The 20,031-nt window shown below is 32.7% G+C and overlaps 2 protein-coding genes across 7 annotated transcripts in view; one reads left to right on the top strand and one right to left on the bottom strand.

Moving 5' to 3' along the window:
* LOC149076473 (serine-protein kinase ATM-like) overlaps positions 1-3,330 on the bottom strand; it is a 98,818-nt gene extending 95,488 nt beyond the window's left edge. Inside the window, exon 1 of one of the 2 annotated variants that reach the window (XM_089244045.1) lies at positions 3,200-3,330. The gene's annotated coding sequence lies outside the window, so the exon portion shown is untranslated. The remainder of the gene's footprint in view (positions 1-3,199) is intronic. The other variant, XM_089244043.1, reaches the window with a different exon arrangement.
* Positions 3,331-5,391: 2,061 nt separating this feature from the next.
* Positions 5,392-19,758, top strand: LOC149076472 (minichromosome maintenance domain-containing protein 2-like). 5 transcript variants are annotated; one of them, XM_089244038.1, is made up of 22 exons: positions 5,392-5,725; positions 5,869-5,912; positions 7,237-7,354; positions 7,816-7,870; positions 8,754-8,913; positions 9,734-9,841; positions 9,961-10,068; positions 10,376-10,443; positions 10,562-10,645; positions 10,810-10,907; positions 11,747-11,770; positions 12,344-12,398; positions 12,863-12,916; positions 13,157-13,239; positions 13,725-13,845; positions 13,980-14,119; positions 14,884-14,909; positions 16,663-16,804; positions 17,435-17,571; positions 18,073-18,182; positions 18,956-19,029; positions 19,375-19,758. In XM_089244038.1, exons 2-22 carry the CDS (start codon positions 5,869-5,871, stop codon positions 19,450-19,452), a joined length of 1,887 nt encoding a protein of 628 aa, XP_089100164.1. In that variant the 5' UTR covers positions 5,392-5,725; the 3' UTR covers positions 19,453-19,758. The 5 variants fall into 5 exon arrangements, with proteins under 5 accessions (XP_089100164.1, XP_089100163.1, XP_089100165.1 ...); XM_089244037.1 differs by having other exon boundaries at positions 5,566-5,767; positions 19,375-19,737; XM_089244039.1 differs by lacking the exon at positions 5,869-5,912 and having other exon boundaries at positions 5,662-5,767; positions 19,375-19,553.
* Positions 19,759-20,031: the final 273 nt, after the last annotated feature.

Genomic DNA, 20,031 nt, shown 5'->3' with positions numbered 1-20,031 from the left:
ACCTGTTTTGTAGCTTCTTATAATTTGCTTAACCCTTACAGTGACAATGACAAGATATCTTATCTTGTCTAGCCTGATGCACTTTATATATAAATATATATTTTGTCAATCACAAAATATCTAGCTTCCTTAAAACCCTCTTGGTTTAAATTGTTGGTTTACGACATAGCTGCGGCCGGAAAAAGATCATGCAAGGACGAGACCAACGACGACTGACGAGAATCATTAAACGTGACAGACGTGCAACCCTTCCGCAAATTGCTGCAGATTTCAATGCTGGGCCATCAACAAGTGTCAGCGTGTGAACCATTCAACGAAACATCATCGATATGGGCTTTCGGAGCCAAAGGCCCACTCGTGTACCCTTGATGACTGCATGGCACAAAGCTTTACGCCTCGCCTGGGCCCGACAACACCGACATTGGACTGTTGAGGACTGGAAACACGTTGTCTGGTCTGATGAGTCTCGGTTCCAATTGCTTCGAGCTGATGGACATGTACGAGTATGGAGACAACCTCATGAATCCATGGACCCTACATGTCAACAGGGGACTGTTCAAGCTGGTAGGGGCTCTGTGATGGTATGGGGCGTGTGCAGTTGGCATGATATGGGACCCCTGATGCGTCTAGATACGACTCTGACAGGTGACAGGTACGTAAGCATCCTGTCTGATCACCTGCACCCATTCATGTCCATTGTGCATTCCGATGGACTTGGACAATTTCAGCAGGACAATGTGACACCCCACACGTCCAGAATTGCTACAAAGTGGCTCCAGGAACACTCTTCTGACTTTAGACACTTCCGCTAGCCACCTAAATCCCCAGACATGAACATTATTGAACATATCTGGGATGCCTTACAACGTGCTGTTCAGAATAGATCTCCATCCCCTCTTACTCCTACGGATTTATGGACAGCCCTGCAGGATTCATGGTGTCAATTACCTCCAGCACTACTTCAGACATTAGTTGAGTCCATGCCACGTTGTGTTGCGGCACTTCAGCGGGCTCGCGGGGACCCTACATGATATTAGGCAGGTCTACCAGTTTTTTTGGCTCTTCAGTGTATAATTGTAATAGTATTTATCAAAATGGCAGATTTGTTTAGATCCCTAAATTGAACCGGTCCAAATAAGGCAACATTGTCATTTTATGCAAATAGTAGCTTATTACAAATGACCATAAAAATATATTTTAATTGCTTATTACTAAAAACATAATAAAAGGGTTAGGAAATATACAGTAAATAACAAAACAGTGCTTTCCCCTGAATCAAGTTTTTTAAGCTTTAAGAAAAGGTGGTGAAAAACAGTAACAAATAGCTGTAATAATATGTGTGTGTAACCTTACAATATATAACCTTACCAAGAAAAAATTCAACTGGAAATAACAAAAATGTGCTATGCACACTTATTCAGTACACCTGCCCTGTGGTATAAAGTCAAATGTACTAATCAATTCCTATTTTTAAGAACGAGAGGTGGTCTAAATTAGGCACCGGTCCAAATTTGGCTACTTTCCCCTACTCAGAAAATAAAAGTTACAAATTAAAACAATATTTACTATATTTTCACAAGCAACAAAATTAGTCTTATTTTAAGTTGATAACACAGTGCTTGTAAACAACACTGACATGTTGATCACAGATCTTACATACAATCCTCTAACAACACTATTCTCATACCTCGATGTTTCGCAACTAATTTGAAACTGGTGCTCTTCCAATACGCCATTGCAATTTGAACACTCCGGCCATCAGACAAAAAAAAGGCAACCCGTGATGAGATGGGATCATTTCAATCACACAACTTTGATCAATGATATAGTGGGAAGAAAAAGTAGAATAACATCATAAGTTTGTTAAACTTGTGTAAACAACTAGCTTGAAAGGTACCAGAAAAAAGATGGTCCAAATGCATTTCTTTCTCAAGGGGAGGTAAGATGAAGAATGCGTGGGGTTAAAATGACCCAACCATGTCAATTACGGGTTAATACTTTCAATATGCATATTGTTTTTCTTTTTTTGTGTATTTTTTTTTGTAAATATTTATTTTTAAGTCATATTTTTACATTTTTGAAGGGGTTTTTTTTTGCTCACATTTCCCTCTTTATAAGGAAACATTTGCACATTTTTATATAAATGCATTTTTTTAAATTTTAAGTATATTTTTCAATATGCCCATGGGACATATTGAAGAAACTTTTAACGAATATTTTTTATTTTATGAATATTTTGGTATTTTTAAAGGCACACTTTCCATTTCAAAATGCATATTTTGACGACTTTTATGAATCTTTTTTCATTTTGCAGCACTTTCAAAATAGTTTTTTTTCCATTTTTTTGGTATATTTTTCATTTTTAGTCCTGTATATATAATTTAGCATCATTAGATGGATTTTTTATGTTTCGCACATATTTGATTTCATCATATGCAGGGGCGTCTTAAGAGTATCATGGGCCCCGTGCCAAGTTTTTTTTTAGAGGCCCTACCTTATATATCCTAGAAAATTTCAACCGGATCTCATTTTTGTAAGGGCTCCCCTCTTCTCTTGTGGTGCCCGGGTAAACCCATGCTTTAAGACCGCACTGATCATATATTGGCATTTTTAAAGCATATTTGTCTTCATTTACGGTGAATATTTCAGTGTTTAAGGCGTATTTTAATGTTTAGTGTATATTTTTTCCACTTTTTAACTGCATATAATCAGGGCTCTAAGTTACCACTCTCAGTACATCATATATTTTCAACATCCATGAAAATTGCAGATCACTGTATTACAATTTGCATTATGTGCAAAATGCAATCAAATGAATCTATGTAGCAAGCATGCATTTTGGCGCCCCCTTGTAATGTTAAGAGGTAAAAGTGTGAAATTTGCGCCCCTTCTGCTCCAGCGCCCGGGGCAGCAAACCCGCCTGCTTCCCCCCTAGTTGCGGCCCTGGTGCTCCGGACCCCACAGAGGACGCAAATTTCACGCTTCAACATTACAAGGGAGGCGCCAAAATGCGAGCTTTTCCCGGCTGACCAAGCTTCTAGTAACAGCACTGGACGTCATACTTAGCGAATGATGTCAATGCAGTGATAAAAGCTGACATACTGGAAATAACGCTGTCATAATGAAAACTAAAAACAAACATATCTTTATGGAAAATTTACTGAGGTAAAACATTTCAAAGAGAAGTAAACTTTCTTACTAATAGCAACTTTGGTTTTCGCAGTAATGCATCTCAAATTGGTGCAGTTTCTAATGGTAATTTAAACATATATCGGAATGACACATGTTGTGACTTATTAGCTCACATGGGAAAACACATCGCCCGCGAAACAGCTGAGAATATTGTTGCCAAACATCAACTAACGCAATAAAAAAAATATGTAATAATAAAAATTTTTGACAGGCTGAAACATTTTAAGCTTTACATATTTTGTAACAATGACAAAAAATACCTATAAAAATATTGTGTTTAAATGACCCCTTCCCCCTAATATTTTGAATAACTTAACGCCTATAGAAGGGTCCACACTCCACACCAAAGACCTCGAACCGCTTTGGTCCACACCATCGAGGAGAAAAAAATAATAAACTTTATTTCTCCTCTAAGGTCCACACCCTCGGGATTGTGCAACGCAGATATCGGTTTTCAGGTGTGGCTAGAACATGGAATGGGATTTTAATGGTCAATTTTGTGTATCCCCAAATGTTTTTCTGTTGTGGAATTCTGCGGGTGACAACCTTCAGGAGGTTTTCTCCCCCAAATTGTGGACCCACATAAGCCGAATTTTTTTTTGATTTTGCCCGAGATGGCGTGGTGGTGAAATGCTCTTCCACAACCGAGACGGTTCCAGATCCCAGATTTGGAGGGTGGGGGGAGAAAGGAGAATATAGATAAGATATTTTGCTGCTATATGGTCAAAACAAAGCTGCAAGAGACGAACTCGCATCGCGAGAACCCGGGTTCGAACCCTCCCATCACCACAGTGGTAGTCGGCTGAAGTTGGTTTTCTGTGGTTCCCAACATCGAGGCATGAATGCGAGTCACCCCGTTAAGGCGCGTATACAGTAGCGAGCCGATCTTGCAACGCACGACCCCCTGCAGCGGTTCTAATCCACTCGTGGGTACACAAACATCCTTTGTGTTCCATTCTTTCCTTTGTGTTCGTTGAAAAAACCGATTACAGGTGGGTCCAGTGAAAACCGCTCAAGAATCGTTCGCAACACCGTACAAATTCCCGAACAACCAATTTCGAATGCTTTCATTGCATTATCCGCGCGCTAGTGTATACGCGCCTTTAAGTGTTGCCACAGAGAGCAACAGGCCTACAATGGTACAAATATTGAATCATTACATTTCACTGTCACTTCACTTCTGAAATATATAGATGGCAGCACTGAAAAATCAGACATTAGACTGTTAGGTACACAGTCTAATGTTTGATTTCGGTTCTCAAACTTTTGTTCCCCTCAGTTCTCTTGCCCTCTAGTCCACGTTCATCCACGGCCAGTGCCGTTTTAACGCATGGGTCCATCCGGGCACCTCAAGAGAAGAGGGGCCTTAGAAAAATTGAAAGTTGTTAAATTTTTCGAGAATTTGCCAGGTAGGGCCTCAGAAAAATCACTTGGCCCAGGGGCCCATGATGATCTTAAGACGGCCCTATTCGGACAAAAAACCGCTAGAAGCACACATTCAGGCACACATCAATATTTCCAGCTCACCCCAACACCCCTAAAGCTGGGTTTTCCTAGGCGCCGTGTGCAGCGTGAAAACGCTAGTTGGTTAAAAATTGGAAATTCAGGTTTTTAACCAATAAACGTTTTCACGCTGCACACGGCGCAAAAGTTCTACTCCTAGGAAAACCCGGCTTAAAAGCGATGTTTCCCAAGAAGAAGACTTTTGCGCCGCGTGCAGCGTGAAGATGGGGGAGGGGGAGGGGGGATTGGTTGAAAAACTTGAATTTCAAGTTTTTTAACTAATCCCACGCTGCTTAAAAAAACCTACTCTGAGGAAAACACTCTTAAAAGCCGCAACACACACTTTGAGACTCCTAGGACTACACTATAGGCTAAAGGTTTTAGCTTCAAATGTTTTTAACACCGAGCTACATCGAACCTTCTTCCCACATCGAACTATAACACCTCTGTGACTATTGCATAATGGTCATCTTTTGCCGCCAGAGCCTATCAAACCGAAAGCTTCAGTTGGCTGGTATGCTAATTGTAGCCCGACCATGGGCAGCGTCAAAGATGGAGTCGACTGATCTAGAACTCCTTAATACACGAAGGCGTTAATATGTGAAGGCGTCTTAGGCTGATCTAATGTATATATGAACTGACGTCATCATCATCGTGCCCCCCCCCCTCCCCCCAGCAATAATGACCGTGCCCCCCAGACTTCCAAGTCTATCTCCGCCACTGAGCTATAAGTAAACTTTACTTATAGCTCAGTGATCTCCGCCTATGAGCCCGACTCGATGCCGATATGAATGGAGTTGACTGCCAGACGGCAAAATGAGAAGGATCTCCAGTGATAGTTCATCCATGCAAGAATATCATGATTGGAATGGCAACACAATTTATGTCGTCTGCTCTTAAATGGTTTCGATTTATGAAAGGATTTCCGCGATTATTGTTATTGAAAAAAGCGTTTCAAGCTCTTCAGGAGAGAGAGAAATTTTTGATTTGATTCTTGGAACTTCAGTTATGAATTCAGCTAGTTATTAAGGTATTTTTCTTAAGTTCACATGTACAGCCATTACTTTAATAGGTAAATATTAGAATCACTTTCAATTTACGTTCATGGTTTATTGAAATTTTAATTTTTAAGCAAAAATGTATCTCTAAAATATTTATTTTTCTCCTACCAAGATGTCTGATCTGTGTTCTTCTAATTATTCCCTTCTTGCTATTGAGTAAGTGAAAATTTTAAAAAATGTTTTATGTATGGTGATAGTATAATGAATTACGTATTTTGCATTTTTTTTATGTATATTTGTCGCTGCTAAAGTCCGAAATAGGCAGTTCATGAATTGGCCAATTTTGTTGTAAAGTGACCTGGCCAATGAACAAATTTCTGTCTTTGGCCAGCCAGTTTGTGAAGTGGCTAGAGATACCTGGCCAAAATTCGAAAAGAAAAGGCATGATTTGAGGTCATTGCAAAGTTGACATATTTTTGTGTGATAATTACAACCATTTATAATTGTGGTTAGCTATGGCAACCCTACAACGGTCAAAAGAATTGTAATATCGACTTTCATATTGACAGAAAACTATATGTCTATATTATTATGTAAAAAAAATTTTCTCCCAAATTTCTTTTTTTTTTTTCCTCTCTTATCATAATGAGCTAATTTAATACAGTTACTATATATATAATCATGTAATCACACGTTGGCGAATTAAAAAAATGTACGTGGCGCCCACCGAACCGGTCTTGCATCAGTACATGGATTTTTGACGAGGATCTCCAGCCACTCTGCATATTGGCTGGCCAAAGCCCGAAAAACATTAGTCATTTCACTTTAGTCAAAACTCTGTGCCAATTTGTGAACTGTACTTTGGCCATAAACGCACATATAGAAATGAAATGAGTTTTTAATATATGTTTCAATTTCTCATTTGTTTAAAGTCACCAAAGTTCTCTCAGTATATTAATAATGCAGGTGGAAAGGAAAGCTAAGTAAATCATATAGCTTAGGGTAGTAAATTTGGCAAATGCACAGGGCCTGTTTCTTGCATGGGCAAACAGGGCACATGCCCAGGGTCCAAAATTTGTGTTTTGGGCATGGGCTCACATGCCCCCCGCAGCATACTCGAAGAACATTGTATGTAGGAATGGAAAAAAATTTACTCAAAAATAAATAAGTTCACATGACTTATTTATTTAGCAAACTTAGTTTTCTATTCCTTCAACTATTCAAAATTATTAAGAAAAACATAATAATTTGGTGTTATTGCATATATTTCACTCTTTTTACTGTTAATGAAATATTATTATTATCAATTTTATTGATTGTTTTATTCACATTGTTATTATATTAAATATTCCTTCATTCATTGAACTATACAGGGTTCCAGTATTTGATACTCATTCATACTACTAATATTCACATATTCAATATTATTTTAATTCCTACGCACTATTTACAAGTTTCGGTAAATTGATTGTTCACAGAACTACTTGAACTTTGCACAGTTCCACCTATATTAATATGTTACTAAAATTTTTTTGAATAGAAAAAACAGAGTTGCCTTGCAAGAAGCAGTACAAAACTATCTCAATTTGATTGACTTCTCAAATTATGTGAAAAGGAAATTTAAATACAATAAGATTGAAAGTTTCGATCCTTTCAAGGTATGTTTGAACCCTTTTAAAGACATTTAAAAAATAACTTTTTGAGCTCGTTGGAAGTTTTATTTTTTCTTCATCTTAGAAATTTAGAAACAGTTTTATCAAGTTAAAATTTAAAAATAAAATCGAATGTAATAATTACTTAACAAGTTTCAAGCAATTAATTTTTTGGAAATAGCAAAACAGGTTATTAACTCATTATAACTTTTTAATGAGTTCTTTTTTCAAACTTCATTTCAGCTCAGAATGCCAAATAACAAAAAATGCGGTTTTTTTTTCATTTATAAAATTTACTAAGATTGCCAAGAAATTACGGCTTTTGCCGTACATAAGAAGTTTTTCTTTTCTTTTTGGTAACCTATGAATTAGGAGAAGAGGGGAAAAAAAAAACACAACGAATACAACTTAAATATAAGCCTACCCCTCAAAATTTATTTAAATGTAGTCTACATTTTTTTTTCTAGGAGGTACATTCAATAGAGATACCTATAAATATGTTAGCAATTTTCAACCAGAATGGTAAGTATATTACAGTTTGTTTGTGTGAGCAAAACTTGTTTTCAAAGCACTTTTTTTCCTGCTTTATTGATTTTCAATTTACGTCTGAGAAAAAGTTTAACAGAACCAAGTCTGAATAATACAATTATATATCTGAGTCTAAGAACCAATGTAACTGAAGAAAACTGAGGAAAAAGAGATAATGGTGATAGACTTTCATAGCTGGTTGCTAAAACTATAACATCCCTTGTGTTTAAATGGTTGTTTTGAAATCTCATTATTTCTCCTATTACTGCACAAACCTGCCTTTTTTACATGTAATGAGGTCAGCAACTGAAAAACTAAAACGCTGTCATTCAGACACAGACTGTATTGGTTAGAAACTTCTGAGATACAAGTAAATGTATCAAATTTTATCATTTCATTGATAAAGATAAATATGACCATATATATGCATATATTGGGGCGATTTTGATATTGAAATGATTATATGGTCAAACTTATTTCAAAATATTGAAGGGATATTTTGGTCAGTCTGTATGAATCTAAAAAATTTATTTTTTTCAGAAAAATATGGTTGAAATTATATATAAAACATTGGCTGTTTTTTTCCTCATACCTATGCAAATTTATGCTTTAAATGCTCTAAATTGTCAGAGGCAGATTTAACAGCGGGCGTGCCCCCAGGGCCCTGACTTCTAAAGGGCCCCAAAAACCTAAACTTTATATTATTTTCTAATTTGAGGGGTCCAATATTTTTTTTTGCGCCTGGGGCCTCGACTGACTTTAATCTGCCAATGAACATCAGCTAAAACTAGTCAGCTGGAAGTTGTAAAAAATGGATAATACATTAATACTTATATTAGAGAGTAATGGTTGTTGCTAATGAAATAATATATTTCAGAGCTTCTTGGAAAACTATTGATTACAAGTTTCAATGATGTACGATGTCTATTCCATCAAGTTATATACTTAATGCTTCAAGCTGAAAGTATTTTGGATCCTTATGTCGCATGTAGTCAGCTGTATGTCACTCTCTGCATTTGTGAGCCATTTGCATCAGTGTAAGTTCTGAAAATTATGTCCAAAATAGCTCCAATCAAATGATTAAATTATTATTTTTAGTTATGGCTGATCATAGATTTTCTGTATCTCCAATGTATGTTTTTGTTTCCTGGAGTATCAAGTTAAAAATAACAAGCAATTGGGGAAACAAAAATTTCCTAAATTTTAAAAAATGAATTAATTGGAAAATACAGTTTCTAAGATAAACATCCTGAAAGCCATTCTTCGTCATTTTATAATTATCACTCAACAATTTTGACAATCTCACTTGTATTGAATTGGCAAAATTTTAAATGGTCTAATGTTACATCCGCTGTGGTAGTTGAGTGGTCATAGTGGCGGACACGCATTATGATGTCCCGGTTCAAACCCTACTGGCGGTCGGCTGAAGTTGGTTTTCTGCGATTCCCATATTTGAGGTGCAAATGCAAGACAATCTCTCCCATTAAAAAGTCTCGCCACAGGACAGCAAACAGGCCTACAAACAGTCAAATATTCAATCATTACACTTCACTTCTGAAATATAGATGGCAGCACCGAAAAAAACCGGACATAATACTAGATATGCACTCAGACAGTTAAGTACACATACTTACACTCCAACACAACTCACTAGATAGTAAATTGCCCATGGCGATAGACCTCAGATGTGTTCAGTTTGAAAGAAAGGAAGAAGATTATTGTTACAAGTTGAGTATTATTTTTCATTTCAAAGTCAGTGGATTTATATTAGGAACAGGCAGGCAGCTTCCATGTACATTGAAACCAATTTTATATCTACGTATGAGTTTTTAAAAATTTATCTTCATTTTGTTTCAGTGGTGTAGAACTTATAGGACCCATAGATCTAATCAGTCAGAAATCATCTTGTATGCTTATGAAGTTCAAAGGTTTCGTATGTGCTTCTTCCATGGTGCATAGATATGTGTGAGTGAAAACATTTCATTGTGAAAAACTATTTCAACCAAATCACTTTTTTATAAAAGTAAACAATAGGCAATCAGAATATTATGAAGCAATGGTTGCATATTTTATTTATGTTGCAGGCAAACAACAGTTTTTGAATGCACTGATATTCAATGCAAGATCTCGAAAGGAACATTCACAATACGAGTGAATTTTTATGCATGTGGCGATGAAGAAGAAATAATTGGGTGAATGAGAAAAGTTTTGATATTTTTGAAATTTAACACAAGATTTGTTCTTGAAAATTAAAAATTTTCAAAATAGTTAATTTAAGTATATAAATAAGATTGTTGAAGGCACACACACAACATTATTAATATGAACTTCTTATTTATTAAACAGTTTTCATTAGCATTGAAATATGTGGATATACGCAAAAAAAAATTTTTTTTGGATCTAAGCTCTGAAAATACTGTACTCACTTTTCTAAATGTATTGCATATTACCTTTGCTTGAGTATTTTGTTTGTGATATTGACGTCTTTCAAATTTTCAGACATGACTATTTTTGCCAGATGTGCAAGAATTTAATGAAAGAAAACAAGGACTATAGAGTTTATGGAGGTAATTATCTCAATGTGCTGATATAAACTTTTAAAAGAAAGATTTTCACATGCTATTATATTCCATTGAAAAAAAATTGTTTGAACTTATTCAATTTTATGGAATGGTTTGTAAACAGAGAAGGTGTACTTCAACGTGATTCCTTTACCCAGTGCAAAAAGAGGCAAGAATATTTTGAGGCAACTAAAAATATGCTGTAGAGGTGAGTTTGATGAAAATCCTATTAAAGCTTTATTCAACTTCAGCAGTTGGCATTGTGATTAAAGCTTTTCATGGATCAATCTATAAGGTTTTATTAGTTTTTAATGAATCTATTTTTTCATAAATGTATTTTATTAATTTTTGATATTTGCTTTGTTTATTCAGATGGCCTCATCAGTTTTGTAGACTTGGGTCATCAGTATTCATTTATTGGCACCAGAGCTTTCAGATTGATAAATAACAAATTAGTTGCAGTTTTGGAGGTGAAATATTCTGATTTCTATAATTTAATTATTATTTTTATTGTCCAACATGAGAATAATAATCGTAATTATTAAATATAACAAGAATAATATTTAGCAACAATATCAAACAGGCTTTTTTTTCTATTTGGACAGGCTTCATTTGTGTGTTCACTTTTTCTGTCATTTTCACTTGTCCCTATTGCTTTGCTGAGCAAATTACTGTTAATTTTAGATAATTACCTCTGCATCTACCGACCCAATTTATAGTGAAGTATGAAAGTTCTAGAAGTATGACTAATATCTTTGTACTTCATAATAAAAAGTCATCCTTCATTCTTTTCAATGTGTCGTTATACATTGCATTTTCACAGCAAAAATGTATGACAACATAACCGGAAATTACTGTTATAAATTGAAGACTGGAATTAAAAAGGCTGTAAGTACCAAAATGTAAATTTTGAGGAAAATCGACATAAAGGGGAAACGATACATCAAGCATTACCTAGTTGGAGCTACAACAAACTAACCAATCGTCAGGGAACTTTCAGTTTTATTTCATTGCATTGGCACTTACATTCCTTTTTGCAAAAAAAAAAAAAAACAAAAAAAAAACCAATTTTTGAAAAAATGACACTTGCAGTCTTTTTTAATTGAATTAATGTCTAAAGTTTTTTTTTTAAATTTAATAATAAGAGTATTTTGGATTTCCTGCATTAACTATGTTCTAATTTAAAGCTTATAAATTGTGTTAAAATTTTATGAAAATATATATAAAACAACAAATAGTTTTAAAGTTTTTTATTTTGTTTATTATCTTTTATGTATTTATTATCTTATGTTTATTTTATCATATGCAGGCAAATGCAGTCACTGAACTTAAGGTAAGATTTTCACTTCAGAATGGAATGTTGAGTACATTTCATAAAAACTCAAGTTTTACACTCTTCTGCATATAAAATTAATTTTATTATACATCAGTTCTTCTGACTATACAAGTTTTGCTCTCTATATTATACATATGACATGACTTTGGCGACATCAGAGTATAACCTGAATATGATTATAAATGTATGATTCTTAGAACTTTTTTTTAAAACAATATTTTGATATGTGAAATTGCGCAACCTCAACTAATTTTTGTGAACATTTTAAATTCGGTTATCAACCATGGTAGAAAAATATCAGCCTGATAGAATTTTTGCACAATATGATGTTACAAGTTATTATTATAAGGTGATATGAGCTCTAGATAAAAATTAAAAAAAAATTCTACAGGAAAAAAAAACATTGCCACAAAAAGAATAATTATATCAATAAAGAGCAGAAAGGTATTGGAGTTTTTGTGGATATCTAATTGTTATGAAGCAAAAAAAAAAACTTCATATAGTAATAAATTACAGCATAAAAAATGCAAATACACTTTTTTATACAATGATAATGATTCTTTTTATCAGGCTTCTGTCCCATGGCCTGTTCCAGTACCAGTTTGTTTAGAGTCAATTTACAAAGGTTAGAAGTTTTGCAATTCATGTTCTTTTTATATATATTGCATGCTTTACGCCCAAGTACTGAATTCAACTGCCAATAAAATAACTGATTTGTTCCCAGAACATATGTTACATGTTTTTTGGGGTAAGGATTTGTTCCAAATAAGTTTTCCAACAGCTGATAAATCCTTAGTGAGTTAAAAAATGTATACTCAAACTAAAGATAGTGCTATATATAACTTTTTTCCATGCAAAAATTCCCACTCACTTATAATTTTTTCAATTTAGAAACTTCTTTTGAGAAGAAATGCATAGGGAAAAGTTTTCCTTTGTTTTGTTCAGGTTGGTTTAGCAAATCATGCTTTTAACACAATCAGCACTAAAATAGTTTTTCAGGTTGAAATTGATTATTGCGTAATGTTCAGACAGTGATAGTTGAAATTTACATGGTTAAAAAATTTTTCTCTAACTTTCAATATTTTTCAGACTGTTGCGATTCTCCCTGGCAATTTGCATTTCATATGGCTTCAATATTTTCAGGTAGGGTAAAGGCCAGCATATTTTCCTCACAATTTACAGGTGTTCATCTGTTATTTTATTTAAAAAATGATTTTTCTTACAATTTTATTTATAGACTCATATTTCAATCCTAAGTTGTACAATAGAAAATCATGACACGATATTTAATAATTTAAATATAATTTCCACTTTAAAGTATTCCAAATTATTTTCCTTAAAAATGAATCTTCCAATTTTTTTTTCACACTTTTTATGTTACAGATGTCAATGCTGATTCAATAGAATTGTATTTTGGACTGAAGCTATTACTTCTACTGAATGTGGCGAAGCCTTTTGCAGTGAAGGTAATTCAAGAATATATTTTTTATAGAGAGAATTTCATTTATATCAAGTTTCTTGTTTTTTTGTTATATTCATTTCCAAGAATTGTGTCAAAATATGTGCAATATTTTAGCTCACTAAAGCAGTGATATTGTAGCAATATACCTATTTCATTTTTTTGTACACACAGCTATATTTAATTTAAAAAATGTCATATTTTATAAAAGTTTACTATTTGAATTATCAGTATAATTACCGATAGATTTAAAACATGATTTCCTATATATAACAGAGGCTTCACACTCCACTCAGAGTATAAAGATTTTGCTGAGGAGTGTAATCAACCAATAATTGCTTGCGAAGAATCAGATCTAGCAACAATTATCTATATTAACTAATCAATAGATAACTTTTGCTGCTTTCTTTTGCTCAGCTGTACTTATCAAAGCATTTCATTTTAAATTTCTATTTTCTTTTGTACTAATCATTTACACATTTCTGCAATAAGAATCCTGCTGCTACTTCAATGTTGGTATTGGCTGCTACTGATACTTCTATTGTGAATAGACTTTTACACTGGGCTGCATCATTTTCTTTTCATCCTATTCCACCATTGATGAACACCTCAGGTACGATTTATTTCCATGCTTTGTTAAATTTATTCAGCTATCAAAATTTTACTTCTCTTTCATTAATTGAATTTAATAAATAGCATAAATGGCCCATTTGAAATACTGATTAAATTTTTCCTTTAAATATGCAGATGGGAAATCATCTTCAAACAACATTCTGGACTGCAGTGTGCTGCTTATTGATTCCACTGAATTATCTTCTATACATTTGCAAGAAAAGAAAAAAATGTTCAATGCCCATACACTTGAGGAAACCTTACTTTGCACAAAGGTTGACCTGAATTCTAAATCATTATCTTCACTCTTTGAAATTGTAAATCATTTCTTAGTTCATATCAAGAAAAAACATTATAATCTTAAGGATAAAACTGTATTTTATATAAAAATGGGAAGTCTTTTTGCTTTCTCTATATTATAAAAGTCAGATAATTGTAAGTCTACTGTATTCTAAAAAATATGCTGAAAAGTCTCACTACATTTTTAAATAAAAATAATATACTTATGCTAATTGTACTATATTATTATTCCTCATGAAACTCCTTAATGTCTGATTATCATTTCAGAATGAGAGGAAACAATTTAAATTTACTAAAATATAATTTATTTAAAAATTTACTGTATATCCCATATTAGTATGTATATATATAATAGCAGCACTGTATTCCCCTGCATTTAGCTGACATTCTGGGAAACAGCAAGGGAGACCAGCATGCTGGAAATTAGTCACAGCTTCTGGAAAATTCTTAAATATCTTTATTCTAAACACCCATTGAATTAACTAAATACATATTGTGATCTTCATTAAACCTCACTTTTTTTGCCATGCTGGAAATAGACTACACCCCAATATTCAAAAAGCTGGTGTCCCTAAACTATCCTGGTATGTCGGCTAATACTGGGGAATATAGTATTAATCACTTAATCACACACACACTTTCATCTTAACTGTGTATATAGTCATATTGAGTATTTATTTCATTGATGATTTGTGCAATTTAGTGGCAGCACGATTTAATAAAATTTGTTATTTTTCAGAATGAAAATCTAAAAAAAATTATCAGGTATTGTGATATTTTAACATTCACAAAATGAAAAAATTGTAATATGATATACGCAATGTTTTTTATAACTTACTTATACAGTAATTAACAAATGAATTGTTACTCATGATACGCAGATGCTTTCTTATTATTTGTTTTTTCTGGACAGATTTTTTGTGGATTAGATTGCTTCTAAGAAAAATGTCTATAAATAAAATAACCTTTCTTTCCAATCTTGAAAACTTGTAGAAAGCATAATCTCGTAACCACTGCTCTAATTCCTTATCTTTGCCACACACAAGATATTGTTATCATAGAGGAAAAATAAACCCCTTGTACAAAAAGTCTGTACAAGACAAAAGTAAACAATACATTTTGTTTCTTTGTGATTTATAACCTAACTTACCTTTGCATAAAATGTTACATAACAAAATATAAAATCCAAACTTATATAACACAATAAAACCCCTCCTAACATCCACCCCTGTTCTATGGCAAAATAAAACTATCCGCAAAAAGCCTATTCAAATAATGTATTTCGAACCCCTGCTTAATGATCACCCTCAGATATGGTCACATACACCATTTTCAACATTCGTTCCATTGGAGTAAAATCCCTGTACAGACACCAATAGTTGTAATTTTGGTTCAAATTATACTCATGAGATGGCAGCACAAGTTCTATTATTTGATCCACTACTTTTCAACAAAATTTTGGATTGAAATTTCTTAATATATTTGGCAAGTCTGATGTCAGTTTGCTGGCTGTGCTAGTATGTTTTACATGATTTCACACTGTTTAATATGGCTGGGTGTGGTGACTGTCACTCTCTCTAAGAGAGGAGATTCTGGAAGAGAAAAAATTGATGTCAACAAAAACGGTGAAAAACGTAAATGAGAGCTCACATGCTCTTGCAATAAATTCAATATTGAGAGGATGCAGATATAATCAATTTTGAAGCAAATGGAACATTAGCAAGGATAATGGTTGGGAAAACAAATATTAAACTATGGAAAATTAATTCTCGAAACAGAATGACTTGCTGTAGACTTGTGTACGATTGGTTTGTTTCAGTAAAAAGCAAAGATTTACCTGTTTCCGACTCGATTGTACAAGAAAAAGCCTAAAACGCCGCAGAACTCTAATTCATCAACTTCAATGCTGGAAATAGTTGGTTATAGTTTTTATACACGTCACAAAATTTTATTTAAGAAATTGTACGTTGAATTCACTGATTTCAATAAGTGTGCAAAAGATTGGAGTAAATAATTGTCAAAAATTATCGAGGGATACTCAGTGAATGATTCATACCAGAGGTGGCCAACAGCTGGCTTGCGGGCCGCATGCAGCCAATGAAATTATTCATTGGCTGCACGTATTTCTTTTATAATTTTAATTGTGTATCTGTGCAATAATTATGTGTTTTCATGACTTTAAACGCATCTTATATTGTCATTCGCGAACAAAGAACCCTTTCAGTTATTGTTAACACTGTATTTTACAGTTTCGACAGGAACCCTCTCTGATGCAGTCACCTCTTTTTTAAGGACAATTTTTTTGTCCCGTGAGTGTCCACAAAAGATGTTTTACTGTACATGAAAATATTGTCCTAATAAAAAAGTAATTTGGCAGATTGGTTAATATAAATACTGAGAAAAAACATTTACTTATAACCATAATAAAACCTATTGGTGATATTAATTTAAAGCATTTGCTGTTGTGTTCCCTGCAAAGCAAATATTTTAATCTGACTGCTTTAATTTCTCGGCATAGGGCTTTCTCTTTTGTCTGTCGTACTGATTGCTGGGAAACAGAAGAGGCATTTCTTTATCTTGCTGAAAGACATTTATATGCAGCGATTGCTGAGAAGTCAGTCTCTGAAAACAATCATTTATCGCAAGAACAATGGGGAAAAGTATATTTTGAATTATGCTCAGACATTTCTCTTAGTGCAAATACACATATTTTTGTAAATATGACAAAATTTCCTAGAGAAAACATCATGATTAATAACAATTTTATTTGAAACTGACTGATTTATGATAATATGCGAGAACACTATTTTTTTTAGTGTTATATTTTTATTCAATCACACTGTACATGAATTTTTTCCCCACCACAAATCTTTATTTCAATAATTAATGAGCACAAAAAATGTGGATTTCTTATATAAATATATATATATTCATGTTTATGTCATAATTAAGATTCACAGAAATTTTCAAATCTATATATACATAGATGTTCTTAAATTTGCCTCCAGCAATCATTTGATTTTTTCCATGCGAGATTAATTTAAAGCTTGAACTCATCCTATTAAAAGAAAAGCTTAACAAAAAAATAATTTTTAATCTTATACTTTTGACAGTGTTGACTCTATTTTGAATTATTAACGATCAACCTGACTCCCTAATGTTTAACTATTGTGAAATTGCAAATAAGGGTAATTAGAAATTTTACATTTGCAAATCAAATTTTTGTTATTTTTATGGGGTAAAATCATTTTTGTGAATAAATGAACTCAATTACTTCAACTAATTTTTAGTATATTGAATGTGCAAGAAAGATGCAAGTTCAGATAACACCTGAAGCTGAAAACTTACTGCAACAGTACTATGTGAAACGAAAAGAACATGCGAAACTATGCAAATTTAAAATAACTCAAAATATCTTCAAGATGCTGTAAGTTGATTATAACATATACATGGTGATTTTCATGAAGTGTCTGAAAAAAAAAGTTCTACAATTTGTTCTAGAGTTGAAGTCAAGTACAAAGATTATCAAAAAAAGGGGGGGGGGAAAAAAGAGGTGAAACAGAGTTTCACTCAACAAGAGAGGAATATAAATAAAATTTTTCATGCAGCTCCGGTCAAAAACAGCAATCATTGTAATTTACGATGATTCCATTTCGTGTTGCCGTACTTCTTTATATTAAACGTCACAATGAATTTTTTTCAGTATTTTAATACTGAAAAAAAGGTGCAGGACAGGATTTAAAGCTATTAAAGCCAAATTCTTCATATTTCAGCTCTAGAATGAACCATAGAATTTTTACCCCCTTTCAGACACAAGATTTTTCATATAACTGAATATCTGCCTCAATTCTAATTTCATCACTAATGAATTATGTTAGATAAAGCTAGGAAGAAAATTTATATTTAAAATGATATATTTTTATTTTAGCATTGAATTCGCACAGTCGTTCACCAGATTGAACTTTCAGAAGAAAGTGGAAATTAGTCATGTGGTTGTTGCTATACTATTGCTTGAAGAAAATTTCTTAGTTTGGACAGGTAATATTTGATAACTTAAAAAAAAGGGAGCCAAGTTAAAATGAATGAATAAATAAATTATTAAATATTCACTATAATAAACAGAACTATGTAATTACAAAATTTGTCATTCTTCTATTTGACACTGAATGTTATATCCAAACTATGAGTTCCATCACCTTGGTCAAGCTACTGGGAAGCTGTGATATTTCCTATTGAGTTAATTTATTAATTCAATTGTATGGTTGTTCATTAAAACATGAATAAATTTTAAATATTATACATAAATTATTTGTGAATTTGAATCAAATTGTTCTTTAATTAACCAATATTGCAGCAATGTGTAACCATTAGGTAGGTCTATTTTCTGACATAGGGTGCTGTGGGAATCGTAGCACTCAATTTTTTAAAATGATTACTTTAACAAAATTTGTATTGAAATGCACATTTGCGCATGTCATTATCAACACAATCTTTTATGAATGTATTCAAGCTCCTTTCCCCAGTATATTGAAGAGATTGATCAAGTATTAAAAAGATTCATAGTTTTGACTTTCAATTAATGCAGTACACAAATATATTTCTTTGAAAAAATATAACTGGACTGTATTTTTAAGAAACCTTTTCATTCGATTGAAAACTACATTTCACTAATAAACATAATTTGAATACGAAAATATACTGTCACAAAGTTTTCAATATAGTGACTCTTCAAAACTCCCACTTGCATATACATTAAAATAACCCCACTTTATGAATACCCAAGTTATTATACTTTTCTTTTTAAATTTCAGGATTATCACCATTGCGTACTATGACCTTTTCTCATACAGCAGTAAAGACTAATCCCTTTTTTTTCATGAGAATGGTAAGATTAGAAAAATAAATCTAAATATACTTTAAGTACCAAATAATAATGAGAGTTACCAAATTTTCTCTTTCTAAATGACTATCTTTTAACCCTCTAACTGCTCAATCTTCTCTGAGCCATTGGAATGATATAAGAAATTAATTTTTAATAGAACAAGTAACATCTTAAGACATATACAAGATTTTAATTGTGTAAGATCCAGAGATTGTGCAATTCTTAGACAAATATATTATGAAGTGTTTTTTTCAAAAGATAAAAAAGAGACAAAAATGAAAATGGAATACTTGCTCAGTTAGAGGTTAAACACACACAGTTATATTAAAATCATTTCTATGTTTTCAGAGTGACGATGATATGTCTTGCTTCACACAGGAAGTTTTGAATTTTGTGTCCAGTAATGCAACAGCCAACAGCTTTTGAAATGCAAGTATTTCACCATGCTTTTGAAGAAATGTAATTACTATTACATTATTGGAATTTCTTTATATTCAGTCTTCTTTTCTGCATTATTTTCTATTTTCACGTTGCTGATTTCTGAAGCGATAGGTTATTTCAGAGCATACTGTATGTATAAAAACAGACATTATATTCATATTTGATAAACTGTCATTATGTTTTAAGCTTTCATTATGCTTCCAAAATTATTTGATGAGCACATTATGATGCACTTCACAAATAAGTGCATATTGTAACGTAGAATAAATTAAAAAAAATAATTTATTGTGTATTTTTTTTTTTGTGAAATTGTAGATTCCCTGTACTAGTATAAAATGTTCTATGCAAACCATTCAATACTTGTACACAAATTAATTACAATGTGTATATATTTCTTTTATATATAAATTGTTATGCAATTTGAATTATTTTTTATTTAACTAATCTAGCTATACCATGAACTGTTAGGTAGGCCTATGTCCTAACACACTTAGGGTGATGTAAAAATTTTTTTCAACACAAAAGGTGCTGTGAGTCAATAGAGTTTGGAAAAATCACTTTTGC

This window comes from Pholcus phalangioides, unplaced genomic scaffold, assembly GCF_987345545.1.
Source record: "Pholcus phalangioides strain wild (caught in Gottingen) unplaced genomic scaffold, Ppha-v1.0 ptg000015l_1, whole genome shotgun sequence".
NCBI classification, from domain to species: domain Eukaryota; kingdom Metazoa; phylum Arthropoda; class Arachnida; order Araneae; family Pholcidae; genus Pholcus; species Pholcus phalangioides.
Note: the sequence above shows the minus strand (reverse complement) of the source record. Positions and strands in the feature narration are given on the sequence as shown.

What these genes read in the sequence shown, in the direction of transcription:
- LOC149076472 (XM_089244038.1), top strand. Translation starts at nt 5,869, where the DNA reads ATGTCTGATCTGTGTTCTTCTAATTATTCCCTTCTTGCTATTGA. An exon ending in TTTAGAGTCAATTTACAAAG is followed by an intron (nt 12,399 to 12,862) that starts GTTAGAAGTTTT and finishes AATATTTTTCAG; the next exon opens with ACTGTTGCGATTCTCCCTGG. An exon ending in ACCATTGATGAACACCTCAG is followed by an intron (nt 13,846 to 13,979) that starts GTACGATTTATT and finishes TTAAATATGCAG; the next exon opens with ATGGGAAATCATCTTCAAAC.